This window comes from Dryobates pubescens, chromosome 2 (assembly GCF_014839835.1).
Source record: "Dryobates pubescens isolate bDryPub1 chromosome 2, bDryPub1.pri, whole genome shotgun sequence".
Classification (NCBI taxonomy): domain Eukaryota; kingdom Metazoa; phylum Chordata; class Aves; order Piciformes; family Picidae; genus Dryobates; species Dryobates pubescens.
The window spans coordinates 38307021-38319982 of NC_071613.1; the positions used below are offsets into that span (position 1 = coordinate 38307021).

Genomic DNA, 12962 nt, shown 5'->3' on the forward strand with positions numbered 1-12962 from the left:
CGGCGGACACCTCACAAAGGACACTGGCTGCTCTTTTCCCCGCTTCCCACTCCTGCACCCCCAGAGCACATCGCATCCACTACGTCTTCACTGTCTTAAAGTGCTCTCATCAGGTGCGACCGGTGCCTGGGCACTCTGCCCCCAAAGGTGACCCTCACCCAGCACTGCTCCGGATTCCTGCCCGGAATTCCTGAACCCCTGAGCATCCCACGCCCGAGACTCCCAGGAGGACTCCCCCACATCGGGAGCCGTCAAGGCGGTGGGTCGAGCCCCGGTGGCGGCTGGAGGCGGAGCCGGGACGGGCTCCACCCCGGCCCCCGGCCCACATAGGCCGGCAGGGAGGCCCCCCTATCTCCGGGGTCTGCGCCGTCCCGGGAGCGTGCGTGGGAGAGCGTGAGGCGGGAGAAGTGGGAAGAGGGGAATCACGCTGCCTGGCTACGGCGGCGGCGCCGTCCCGTCTTGGGGCGGCGGGATGCTGCGGCAGCGCTGCGAACGGCTCTTGGCCCGGCTGGAGCGGACGCTGCAGCTCCTGGAGCTCAGCGGCAGCGTGGAGGAAGGTGGGTGAGCGCAGGGCCTGGCCTGGGGCACCTTGGCATCGCCGGCTCTGTTTCCAGGAGGTGCTGGTGACCAGCGCCCCCCACCCTGGCATGTGTTGCCCCCAGACTTGCTCCAGGTAGCGCAGAGCTTCGAGGCGACGCGGCGGAGATGCTGCCACCTGCAGCAGGACGCTCAGCGGGCCCGCGAGCAGCTGAGCCGCGTCGAGGCGGAGCGGGCGGTGCTGGAGGTGAAGCTGAAGCACGCCCGCAACCAGGTGGAAGTAGAGATGAAGAAGCGTCACCGTGCAGAGGCTGAGCTGGAGAAGCAGGTCTGGGGGAGCTGACCGCAGGGGTACCCTGCCAGGCTGGCTGAAGGACCCCTACCTACTCACCATTACCCCCTTTCACTTGCAGGAGCGAAAACTTCAGCTGGTCTTTGAGTCCCTAATGCAGGAGCCATGGGGTAGCGGGGGGCTGAGTAGGGAGCAGTGCTCTGTCCTCAGTGCCCTGGCTGGCCGGCATCTCGGAGTGACCCTGACAGCAGGCAGGAGGTGAGCAGGGCTGGCAGCCCTTGCCCCAGCCCCTCAGGCAAGCCATAGGCTCTATGAGCAGGTCTATGAGAAGGTGCTGGCTGGGGGTTGTTGGCATGGCCGGGCTGAACCCCACCTTGCTCTGCAGATCATCTGCAGAGGATGAGTCATGCCAGTCCCTCCTGTCCCATTCAGACATCAGTTATGACCACACTGAGGATGACACGGTAAGGAATGACCTCCTCCAGGTCCCAGGGTTTGGTGTCTCCTTAGCAGTGCGGGAGTGGTTTTACCTCGCTCTGCAGTGGGCCAGCCCTTTTGCATGGCTGTGTTTAGGGGTGTGCTGGGCTGCCCTGTCCTATCTCTGTCAGAGATAGAACATGGATGTAGAGGGTGCCCCCTGGCCCTGTGTAGCCCTGCCAGTTCCCAGCATCCGTGCTGCCTTTCAGGATGTTGATAGGACGTCAGTGCGGACCCTGAAGCGCAAAGCCCAGGAGAAGCAGGTACAAGAGTTGTTGGGAAGTGACAGTCCTGGGGGCTGGGGCTGAGGTGGGGGTCTGTGCATCTCTGTGGGTGAGGACCTCCTGGGTTTACTTTGCTCTCCTGCACTGTGCCTGTGGGACTCTAGCTGCACAGTTCCCAGTGTGCAGCCCAGGCTGGGGTTCTCTCCTTGTGCCTCACAGGGTTGGGGGTGACCCAAATACTCCATCCCAGCACAGGAGGCTGCAAGGAGCCTGGCAGGGGGGTTAATTTATTGATGCTGGGCGAGGAGCGTCATCTCTCAGCAAACCTCCTGCAATCAATAGAAACTCCATTACCCTCCACTGTGGCCCAGCTGGGCTCCTCAATAATTCATCCCCATGTGTGAACATCCTGCACATCTCTGCATTGCAGGCCTGGCCTGGCCTCCCTCAGGTGCAGGGCTGGCTCCAACCCAAGTGGGGGGCCTAAGTCTCCATGGGTTCCTACAGTACCTGGTATGGGGCAATAATGCCAGGGGTCAGGGTGAGACTACTGAGTTTGGATGCTCTGGAGTGGGGGACAGAGGGATCAGGGGGTCCCTCCCTACCCTTCACCCCATTTTCTCTCCCCAGCGTGTGTCCCTGGCCCCTCAGATTGGCCCTGTGGTGGTAGCAAAGCGTCACCGTTCTTCTGTGGCAGCCTGCAACACTGTGAGTAGGGACCCTCATGCTCCCTGAACAGGAAGGGGATGTGTGGGCCTCCCCAGTACCAGAAGGCAATGTGGCAACCTCTGGTTCTGTGGGTGCTGTGGGATCTGGAGATACTTAGCCATCCCCAGTGTGTGCCTCTACCCTTCAGCCTGTATCATACCAGTTCTAATGGGGACAGTATCCTTGACTGTGCTGGACCAGTGCTCTGCAGGCTTTATCCCCCCTGTAGCCATGGTGGAAGCATCCCTGGATGTGCAGGACCATGGCCACAGGGTGCAGGCAGAGCAGAGCTCATGGAGAGGTGTTGGAGCATTGTGGGGCTGCAACCAGGCGTGTTCTCACTATCCCTCACCTTGGCAGGCAAGTGTCCCCTCTGTGCTGCCTCCTGCTGAGGCTCCAGGCCCTGCTGGCAACCTTCTGCCAACTGCTCTGGTGCCACGACGTCGCTCTCGCCAAGGGCATCATGTGTCCATATCTGCAGGTCATGGGAAGGGCTAGGGAGGGTGCTCATGGGTGGTGCAGGACCAGCCTTGGTGTGATGATGTCACAGGAGAGGAAAAGCATCCTGGGGGGGGGGGGGGGGTGGTTGTGGTATGCCTGTCCCCACCATGAGGGTACTGTGGTTCTCTGGACATGCTAAATACCACTGTCCCAGGGCAGCTGGAATGCTGTAGGGACTCCCTGGGAGGTGGGAACCTCCTCATGTCCCAGTCAGGAGCTGGGGTGGTTTGCCTTTCAGCATCCTCTCTACTACCTTTTGTCTGCAGAGGTGACCACAGTATGTGACACCAGCAAGGATCTGAGCTGCCATGCCCCGGGGCAGGACACCCACACCGAGGGTGGCTCTGTGGGGAAGCCAGTGCCAGCCCCCTTCCCCTCCCCTCCACAGGGGCTACCTCCGTGCCAGCACCACTTCACCTCCAAAACGGTGTGTCCCAGCCCCTCTGCCTCCTTTTGGCTGCTACGGAGAAAGGACTAGGCAGGGGAAGTGGATTGGGTGGGGGTGGTACAACGCGCTCTTCCCTCCTCCCCTTCCAGCTCTGCCTGTGGTGGAAGGGATGGATGTAGGTGAAGGGGGCTGTTTTGAAGGAGGTGGAAGAGTGGTACTGAGTATCTGTAAGAAGGGGAGGTCCTGACCCAGCTCCCTTTCTGCAGGTGATCCGCCCTGAGCCGTGTGGTGTCTGTGGCTCCCGCATCCGCTTCGGGAAGGCTGCCATCAAGTGCCGCCAGTGTCAGCTGCTGGTGCACCTCAAGTGCCGGGAGCAGTGCCCCAGCCTCTGCGTGCCGCAGCCTCCCGACCGCGCCTGGCCCCACGAGGTGAGCTGAGGCACAGCAGTGCTTGGTGTCTGCTTCATGTCCCCATGAGGCTGATGAACTATCAGCCCCAGGATGCTGATGAACTATCAGCCCCAGGATGCTGGGGCTCTGCTCGCCCTGGCCACAGGGCTGGGCAGCAGGCACAGAGTAGTGGGTCAGCTTTGTCTTCCCCAGGGTGTGTTGGCTGACTTCGCCCCCGATACGCCACCCCTTGTGCCTCCGCTGGTGGTGCAGTGTGTGACCGAGGTGGAGAAGCGAGGCTTGACTGAGGTAGGGTCCAGGGCAGTGGGGGCAGCGAGGCTGTGCTCCCCCTCAGCACTGAGCCTCTCTCCCTGTGCCCCAGACAGGGCTGTACCGTGTGCCAGGTGCAGAGCAGCTGGTGCGGGAGTGGAAGCGGAGGCTGCTGCGGGCTGGGGGTGTGCTCCCTGCCCTCAGCAGCGTGGATGACATCCATGTGGTGTGTGGTGTGCTCAAGGACTTTCTACGGGGGCTCAAGGAGCCGCTGGTCACTTTCAGTCTCCACCCTGCCTTCCTGCAGGCTGCTGGTGAGTGGGTGTCCCAAGTGGGAAAAGGAGGGAGGGGTTGCTCACCCACTAACACTCTTCCCCTGTGCTGCTGCAGACATCCCAGATGATGCTGCCTGCAGCACAGCCCTGTGCCAGGTTGTGAGCAAGCTGCCTCCAGCCAACAGGGACACTTTGGCCTTCCTCATGCTACACCTGCTCAGGTGAGTGGTTCATCCCAGCACAGGCTCCTGTGCATCTCTCTCCATGTCCTGACTTTCTGCCCCTTACCCAGGCTCTGGGCTTTGGAGCAGGGAAGCCAGGATGAGGGTTCCCTTGGTGGGAGCAGCATACTCACACCATCCCACCTCACAGAGTGTCGAACAGCCTCGACTGCAAGATGGATATCCTCAACCTGTCCCGTGTGTTTGGTCCCACACTGGTGGGACACAGCTCAGCCAACCCCACACCACTTGAAATCATGGAGGACACACCACGGCAGTGCGAGGTGAGGGGGTCCCAGAGATGTGGAGTGTGTCTGGGTGCTGACACCATCCCCATTCTCAATCCCTCTCTGCCCAGGTGGTGGCTCGACTCCTCTCACTGCCACCTGACTTCTGGAGAGGCTTTGTGGAGATGGAGCAGAACCTAGTGCCAGTAGCAGCTGCCCCGGGGCATGAAAACAGTGAGGCACTGAATCCCCAGCCCCCTCCCTTGTCCTGTGGCTGAAGAGTCCTGGGTGTCCAGGACTGGGTGGGGGTACAGCAAGAGTCACCCCTCCTTTGTCCTGCAGAGCTATTCTTCCACCCTGTCGCCTCCCCAGAGCCCAAATCAGGCCAGCTGAGTTCAATTGGCTTCTGCTGTCTCCCCAGCACCCTGCAGAGCCACACGGACAGGACTCCCCATCCCCGGTAAGTATGATGAGGGGTGGGCAGAGGGAGCTCACTTTGCACCCCTGACCCACCTCTCCCCACACAGGCAGGGGCCAGTCCTGAAGAAAGTGGGTCAGTTCTTCCCTTCTCTGGTGTAGCCTACAGTAGTGGCTCCCAGGGTGCACTGGAGAAGCAAAGCCTGCTCGTGGTGCTGAGCTCCAAGCTCTGCTTCACTTCCCTGGACAGTGCCCCCGAGCTGTACTTGGGGCCTGGTTTGTATTAAATGTTTGCAGCAAAATAAGCCTGACTGTGGCTGCCGTCTGTCCCTCCATGCTGCTGCTAGGTGCCAGGGTTTGGGGCTCTCTGGCATGAGGCAGCCTGGCTGGGCAGCAGATGAACTGTACTGACAGCATGGGTAAGCAGTGCTCCCCAAACCTCTTTTGCTGGGCAGGGATGGGCTAGCTAAAGCCTTTGTCTGCCCTGCATCCCAGGATGTAGGGGGCCCCTCTTTCAGCCCAACGTTGGCCTCAAGTAATCGGAGATGCTGCAGAACAACTTTAAAGCGTTTCCAGACTTCCAGGCACCTCAGTGGAGGCCCCTTTAACTCTTTCCCCTCCTCCAGCTCCAGGACTGAAGCAGCAAAACCCAAGCAGGGCTGGGATGCATAGCTCTGTCCCACCACGAGAGGGAAGCTGGATGAGGCTGTAGTGGAGCAAGGGCCCAGAAAAGGCACGTCCCCTAGATGACCGCACAGGGAACAGTCACTAGAAGGAGACCTTAGGGCAAAGGTATTACACAACAGGGCTGAAAAATGCTCTGGAGGCATGTCCAGCAGCTGAGAAACCTTTGTCCATACTAAAAGCCATAAATAGGACACAAGAGAAAATTCATGTACAATCCTGAAAGCAAGTATTTTGGCACAGTTTCCCCCAGTGCTGGAGCCTTCACCAGAGGGCAAGGAAATTAGCACATCCAAGGCAGAAGCAAAACTCAAGTAGTTTTTAATGTGCTTAAAGCCACGGAACAGCTACTCCCCACCCAGGACCACAGGAGAACTGACGCATAAAGGCACAGGGCTAGGAGCAAGGATTTACTGCAAATCCATCAAGCTGGGGTGGTAGCAGATGAATAAAGAATCCCTAACATGGTGCCTTGGTGAGAAGCATGATGGGGTCCTTGGTGGAGTGCAGAGCTTTAGCACAGAGCCCTAAAACCAGAGGTGAAGATAGGGAGATAAGCAGGTAAAGGGCACTGTTGGCTGCCACAGACTGTGCCAGCAGCAGCAGGGAGCTGCCTTCACTAAAATCACATATTAAGACTGAGGTGGGAGATACCTGCCACCTGCACAGAAGTCGAGTGCTCTGGTGTGCTGTGGCTGGTGCAAGAGGCAACATGCAGTGAGGCTCCCCATGCCCTCCCTACTCCAATCTATATCCATGAGGGTGTGGAAAAGGTGGTTGGGCCCAGAGGGGCAGGAGCCTGCTGCTGCCACCCTGAGCCCTGCCTAGGCAACCTAGGCAGGTCTTGGAATAATAGCAGCAGGCTTGGTAGGGCTTAGAGCTCTCCCAACTGATTTTGAGGCCTTGGTGGGACAGGGGTGCAGCTGGGGCAAGGGGTGCTTTTGCAGCTTTGTCCAGGGCCAGCAGTCTGCCTCTCCACTTGTGTGCCAGTGGCCTTAGGACAGCCTCGTGCTGTGCTGTTTCCCCAGCAGCAGGCAGGAGCCCAGCTCAAGCTGTTGTAATCACAGTGATGAAACTGGGATCCTCAGCTGGCTACTGCAAGCTGAGCTGCCTCTGCAGGATGGGCATATTTGAAGTTCCTTGGCCTCTGAGATGGGCCAAAGCCTTTCAGGGAGTTGCAGACAGAACAACCTGTTGAGGGGTCGCAAGGTGATGCTGGTAGTGCCCTTTGGTGGAGACAAGTGCAAATCTGGAACCAAGATGTTGCAGGCAGCAAGTGTTTCCTCAACAGCTTCTGCCTAGGGTTCCTGCTGTCAGGTTTACATGCTTTCACCTTGCCCCAGGGCTGGTCCCTGGGCTGCAAGAGAGGCAGCACAGGAGGCTGATGCTTACCAGCTTTAATGTCTGTCAGGAGTAGGAGTCAGGCACTTGTAGGGTTCCTGGCCTGCACCTACCCCTCTGGGATGCTGGGAACCTCCCAGGTGCTGAAGCCTCAGCCCAGTCTCTGGCTGTACAGCACAGCAGGAAGTGGGTGGGGTTGGTGCTGTTTCCCCCCCCCCCCCCCAACCCAGTGAGCTGCTGACTCAGAGAATAATCTGGTTTTTGTAGCTGCGGCTCAGCTCCTTGTGAGGAAGGACAATGGAGTTGAGAATAACAACCTCAGCAGGGATAGTGACACTGCAGCCTGTGGGAAGAGCACGAGAGGGTGAGCAGGAGGGCAGGGACTCTGCCTCACTGCACAGGGCTGGGGTGGATGGGACATACCCAGGATGGTGATGGAAGGTGTGAGGCGCCCGTCTCGGAAGAGGGTCTCGCTGTCAATCTTGGCATAGGGATCGTTGGGGTTGGGGTCGCTGGGTGTTCCTTCAACTCGAGCCCAGCGCCCAATGGTGCTGTCCCAGCCCACAATGGTATTGAGGACACAGGTGTGATCCTGTGGCAAAGTAGAGGGGGATGAAGGATTCTGCTGCCTCCCTTCAAGGGGTGGGGGCTGACACCTCTGCCCTCAGGCAAACCCTTCTTACGTGGAGTGAGGCACCATGCAGGACAATGGACTCTCGCACACGCACACCAGCTCCAACTGTCACCCCCTCCCCAATTGAGACGTTGGGGCCCAGCTAGAAGGACAGAGAGAGGCCATGAGGTTGAGCACAAGGATGCTCATCACAACTGAGCATCTCCCTGCTGCAGAACACCCCAGGTCTGTGCTTACCACTGCAGTGCTGTCAATGGAGGCTGTTGGGTGGATGTACACATTGCCTATAATGTAAAGCAGCGGTATCAGGGGAGGCAGGTTCTGCAAGCTGCCTCCCCAAGCAGTAGAGGTCCTGCTCCTTTGTCCACTATCTCCCTAGGCAGCCCTCAAGGCAGCAGTAGGGTGTCAGAGAGGTACCTCGGATGATAGGTCCTCCAGGTTTGTTCTGGGCCAGCCTCTCTGGGTGGCTTTTGCTGTACTGGTTCAAGTAAAGGCGACTGGCGTAGATAGCAGAGCTGCAGGGTGAGCATAAGGCAGTTATTGCCTCTCTGGCACTACCAGAGCAGAGAAGGATCTGAATTCAGCACCTCCCTACACCCCTCCCCAGGGCCCTGCCTGGGAGCTCTCCTCTCCCATTCCTGGGTTACTTGATGTGCCAACTTTAGACCCAGCCCTCACCCAGCTGACTTGATCTGGCTCCAGAAGCCATCAGTTTTGTAGACGTAGAGTTTGCCACTCCCAGCCAGGGCTGTGAAAACGTCCTGCTCTAGCCGGATCGCTTCTGCACGCTGCCAGCCATTAGAGCTCTCCTCTCTGCAAGCAAGAGCCCCGTTAAGACACCCACCTCAATCACAGCCCCAGCCAGGAGAGACCCTCCCCAAAGCCAGAGGATATAGTGATCCTAAATTTCTACCCAGCCACACCCTTCTTTCCTAAAGTGGGGTCAGCCCCAGCCCCACTGAGCCCCAAAGCAGCAGGGGAAGGGGATTCTGCCAGCTGAAATAAGCTCTGTGGCAGAAGCTGATGGTGCAAGAGCCCCATCCAATGCTGGTAGGTATACGAGTGACAGATTGTAGTCCTGCTCCAGAGCCCTGCACAGCTGGATTTTTGCTTGAGTGGTGGCAGAGATGTCACATGACAGACTGGCTGATGCAAAGTGCTGGAGAAGCAGAGCATTCCCAGGTGAAAGGCTTGCTCAGCCCCTTGTCTGGAGCTGTATGAGGATGGGATGGGACGGGACAAGAGGAAGAGAGAGGGAGAGTCTCAAGCTGCCCAGGAGGCAAGCAGAGGAAAAAGCAGCCCTGCAAAGCAGCCTAGAACAGGGAGGAAAGCATGCGTTACCCCTAGGGCAAATCCAGCCCAGAGAGCAGCCAGTGTAGGCACAGAGGGAGACTTACCCAAGGTAAGGACAGCTGGTGTGGGACCAGGAAACAAGTGAGTGATGGCAGAGGAAAAGACAGAGAAAGAATGGAGGATGAGCGTGCTGCTGCAGCCCTGGGAAGCAGTGGGGTGGGATGGAGTGGGGGCAGAGAGAAGGCACTCACAGTACTAGCTCCTGCTGGTTCCTCTGGAAGACCTCACCAATGTGTTGGAAGATGGCAGGTGTGAACAGGTAAACGCCACAGTTAATGATCTCACTAACAAACGTGCTGGGCTTCTCCACATAGTGCTGGACCTGGAAGTAAGGGAAGACAGATGAGTCCCAGGGCACAGGCCCCATGCCTGGCATCACACCCCCTGAGGCACGCTGGGAATGTGCACCCATGCCAGTGGCAGAGTCGGTGCTGCCCATGCTGTGCCTGGCTCCCTGAGGCCCTCCAGTACCTCCTGGGTGTTTGCATTTGCCACGATACAGCCATAATTCAGCGCCTGTGTCCTGTTGGCCTGCAGAGCGAGGATGTATTAGCAATAGTGGAGCAGCAAGCGTGCAAAGCCGATGAGACCCAGAGCTTGCACCCAAGGACCCACCCACCATAGGAGCCATTGGCTTCTTGACAAGCCCACAGCAAAGCACTGCTGCTCTCCAGCACTGCCACTCACTGTGGTACCCAGAATGACAAAGCTGTGCGCGTCCCCGTGCTGCTGCCGGAACTCCAGCATCTCCTGCAAGGGGAACTCTGAGCACACGTCTGCGTTGAGGACAAAGAAGGCCTCAGCACCACCTGAGAGGATCTGGTCACGGAAGTGATAGATGCCACCACCTGTGCCCAGTGCTGCATACTCCTGGAGATACCTGTGAGCCAAGCAGGGGAAAGTGAGGACTTAGGGAAGTGAGGTTCTGGTGACACCCACTAGCAGTGGAGCAGGGAAGGGCTGCCAAAGGCTGAAGAGCTACACTCCCACTGTGCAGCAATAAGGCTCATGTGGACATTGGCACAGGGAAAGGAGGCCATGACAGCTTGAAGGGGTCTGGAGAGGCATCTTTGGAGCAGGAACCAGCCAGGGCAAGGGAAAGTTGGCAGAACTAATGTGAGATGGCAGTTGTGGTGGAACAGGGCCCATCCAGCCATTGCCTGGTAGGGGCTGGGGGCTGCCAGCCTACGGGAGGAGGGTGAGGGGCTGAGTGAGGCTGTGCCCTTGGGTGCTCCTGCCCACCTGATGGGGATCTTGAACTCCTGCTGCGCTGACACCAAGAAGCGACTGAGGGCCTCGTGGGGCTGGTAGAAGCCCATCAGCAGGATCTCCTTCATGCCAGGTACCTTGGGACAGAGGCGGGGCTGAGTGAGGAGCACGGCCCTGGCTCCCTGCCCCGGCCCTGGCCTCTCGGCCCGCCTCGTACCTTGGCACAGGCCTCGATGTGGTGCTGCACCATTGGCACCCCGGCCACGGGGAAGAGCGGCTTGGGCACCTCGAAGGACAACGGTCGGAAGCGGGTCCCTGTGGAGCGGAGCAGAACTGGGTGGACGTGGCCCGGCGCCAGCGGGGCGCCCTGCGGGCCCGGCGCACTTACCCTTCTGCGGGCCCCCGATGAGGATCACCGCCTTCAGCGGCATCGCGGCTTCCCTCTGCCTGCCCCGTCAGCCCCGGCACCGCCAGCCCCGGCTCCCCCGCCACTTCCGCACGCGTAGCTGCGCCACGTCACCGCGCAGGGCTCAATCGCGTCATCCGGGCGGCGCCCACGACCGCCAGGGTGCGCGGCAGCGGCGGGAGACGAGGTAGCGCGCCTGCGCGTGACCGCGCGCCCGTGCAAGAACTGGGGGGGGCGCAGGAAAGGAATGGGAGGCAGCGGCGCGTGCGAGTCTGAGTGCGCGCGGGAGCGCAGGCAGGAGACCGCGCGGCCCACGCGGCCCGCCGTGTGCGCGGCCCCGCCGTGTGCGCGGCCCCGCCGTGTGCGCGGCCCGCCGTGTGCGCGGCCCGCCGTGTGCGCGGCCCCGCCGCGTGCGCGCGGCTCAAGACTGCAGCGGTCCGCGGGCACCGGCACCTGGGCCCGCGCCGACGAGCATGGGCGTGCGCGCGGGCGGCGGGGCCTCGTGCGGACGGTGGGCGTAGAGCTAAGGGTGCAGGGCCCCGCGGGCTCTGCTGCTGCCGCCTGGCCCTCCAGCGACCGGTGTTCCCGCTGCGTGATGCCAGCAGCCCGTGATGCTAGCACCCCGTGAGCCAGCCCTCCCTGTGCCTCTCCGCGGCTTTCCTGGCTCTTGCCCCAGGTTTCCGACACCCTTCCTAGCCCAGCGCCATCTAGAAACCTTCCCGGCGTTGGGTCTCTGGATTTTGGGACAGGACCCTTCCATGGTGCCCAGCCCTCGGTGGCAACCAGGGGCTGCTCTACCCACCTCCCCATCCCCTCCCAGCGAGGCACAGAGACGGGACCTGCTGCTCAGGTTCTTTATTGCTGCTCTGGCGCATTGCTTGCTCCAAACCACAGGGACATTGGTAACTCCGGAGCTCGGCAGAGAGGAGGGGACAGGGACGGGGCGGGGATGAGGACAGGCAGACACCTTCTCCCCAAAGCCAATAAATAAAGCCCTATTGCTACAGCAGCGTTTGGAAGGCAGTTGCCCAACTCCCACCCCAGACCCCTGCCCTGGTCACCCAGCCACACTGGCACCTTGCTGCCAGAGGAGAGGGGATAAGGAGGGGCTGTGGGGCTTGGCAAAGCAGGACCAGGGAATCCGATGGGAGGTAACACAGAGGCTTGTGTGTGGGTACCTGAGGACAGGTAGGTGGGCTGGCAGCAGGGTGCAGGGTGAGGGCCAGAGCCGGACAGGCAGAGCACGAGCAGCATGAGCCTGAGCAGGTGCAGGAGGTGTGCGTGGCACGTGGGTGCCCCCCTGCAAAGAAGGGGTGCCAGCCAGTCCCCCGCCCCAGCATGGGACGCAGCCAACAGCCCCCAGCAAGGCACTGGCATCGATCCTGGAGCCACAAACCTGCTTGCCAGGACCAGGGCTGGGAGGGAGCAGAAGGTGTTGGTGGTGAGTGGTGGTCCTTGCTCCCAGCCATGAGGACCAGGGCTGTGCTGGCTGGCCAGAGACCATTGGGGGACTGTAAGTGGGGCCCTCTCTGCAGGAACTGCTGGAACAGTCTTAGTCCTCGGGCACCGGCATGCAAGCTGGAGGGAGCACAGGGACCCCCGCATCGTGGCCGGGGGCAGCTGCAGGATGCAGCATAAGGCACACGACTGATGGAATCCTTGTGGCCAGGGCTGGCCAGTGTGCTGGTGTCTCTCCCACTCCCACCTGGAGCTTTCCTTGTTCCCCCTGTCACTATGTCTCCATCCCATCCTTCTCCTGACCCTCTGCCACATTCTCTTTCCCTCCATAGCAAAGCTTCTTCCTGCTCGCCCGCTGCCGGACCCTGCTGTGGGGCCAGCTGGGGCAGCACCTTGCCTCTCTGTTGGAACTGCCAAAATAACGTCAGCCACTAGCATCCCTGGCGGAGGCACGTGAGGTCCATGGGTTCATCTTAGCTACTCCTTGGCCGCCCCATCCCACGGCCCCTGGAATGTTCCTCTGGCTCCTTGGCCCTTCACAGCCGTGGCACCGGCTACTGTGGCCCCGGTGGCTGGCCGCCCTGGTAAGAGCGGAGTAAGACCTTGTGCTTGGTGACAGCCTCGCCGCGGCGCCGCTGGTGGTCAACCAGGAACTCCTTGAGGCGATTGGTGGTGAATGTCAGAGTCTGGCGGCGCAGCTTCATCAGGTAGGCATCCTGAAGCCAGGCGTTGGCAAAGCAGTCCTTCACTGTAGGGCGACTCCTGGGGCAGGGGCAGCTCCACGTCAAAGGCTGCAAGGTGCCCACCACTGCTGCACCCCCCCAAACCCAGCCACCCTGCTCTGCAAGATCCAGGGCATCCCAGCCCTTTCCAAGAGCAAGGACAGAACCCAAAGCTCTGGACAGATAAGATTCCAGTCCTCTACAGGAGCACCTGGGATCCCACTGGTGT

General features: G+C 60.4%; 3 protein-coding genes across 7 annotated transcripts in view; 1 reads left to right on the forward strand and 2 right to left on the reverse strand.

Annotated features, from left to right (window-relative positions):
- The first annotated feature begins 422 nt into the window (after window positions 1-422).
- On the forward strand, window positions 423-5214 carry LOC104309789 (rac GTPase-activating protein 1). Its single transcript, XM_054168605.1, is given in 15 exon segments — window positions 423-557; window positions 663-865; window positions 951-1087; window positions 1215-1293; window positions 1516-1569; window positions 2161-2238; window positions 2599-2719; window positions 3006-3166; window positions 3394-3555; window positions 3730-3825; window positions 3899-4100; window positions 4177-4282; window positions 4434-4566; window positions 4641-4969; window positions 5037-5214. Coding segments are annotated over 15 exon segments (1998 nt in total). The 5' UTR covers window positions 423-472; the 3' UTR covers window positions 5089-5214.
- Window positions 5215-5921: 707 nt separating this feature from the next.
- GMPPA (GDP-mannose pyrophosphorylase A) lies at window positions 5922-10667 on the reverse strand. 3 transcript variants are annotated; one of them, XM_054175353.1, is made up of 13 exons: window positions 10536-10667; window positions 10365-10462; window positions 10181-10284; window positions 9626-9818; window positions 9410-9469; window positions 9130-9260; window positions 8983-8997; window positions 8264-8398; window positions 8003-8100; window positions 7823-7869; window positions 7635-7727; window positions 7375-7543; window positions 5922-7294 (listed from the first exon to the last, which is right to left on the reverse strand). In XM_054175353.1, the coding sequence occupies exons 1-13, from the start codon at window positions 10576-10578 to the stop codon at window positions 7194-7196; spliced, it is 1287 nt and encodes a 428-aa protein (XP_054031328.1). In that variant the 5' UTR covers window positions 10579-10667; the 3' UTR covers window positions 5922-7193. The 3 variants fall into 3 exon arrangements, with proteins under 3 accessions (XP_054031328.1, XP_054031342.1, XP_054031334.1); XM_054175367.1 differs by having other exon boundaries at window positions 10365-10433; window positions 10536-10645; XM_054175359.1 differs by lacking the exon at window positions 8983-8997.
- A 731-nt stretch (window positions 10668-11398) lies between these two features.
- The window catches only part of SPEG (striated muscle enriched protein kinase), a 40040-nt gene continuing 38476 nt past the window's right edge, over window positions 11399-12962 (reverse strand). For all 3 annotated transcript variants that reach the window (XM_054175378.1, XM_054175395.1, XM_054175387.1), the window contains one exon: window positions 11399-12773. In XM_054175378.1, coding sequence (XP_054031353.1) covers window positions 12566-12773 — 208 coding nt within the window. In that variant the 3' untranslated portion in view covers window positions 11399-12565. The remainder of the gene's footprint in view (window positions 12774-12962) is intronic.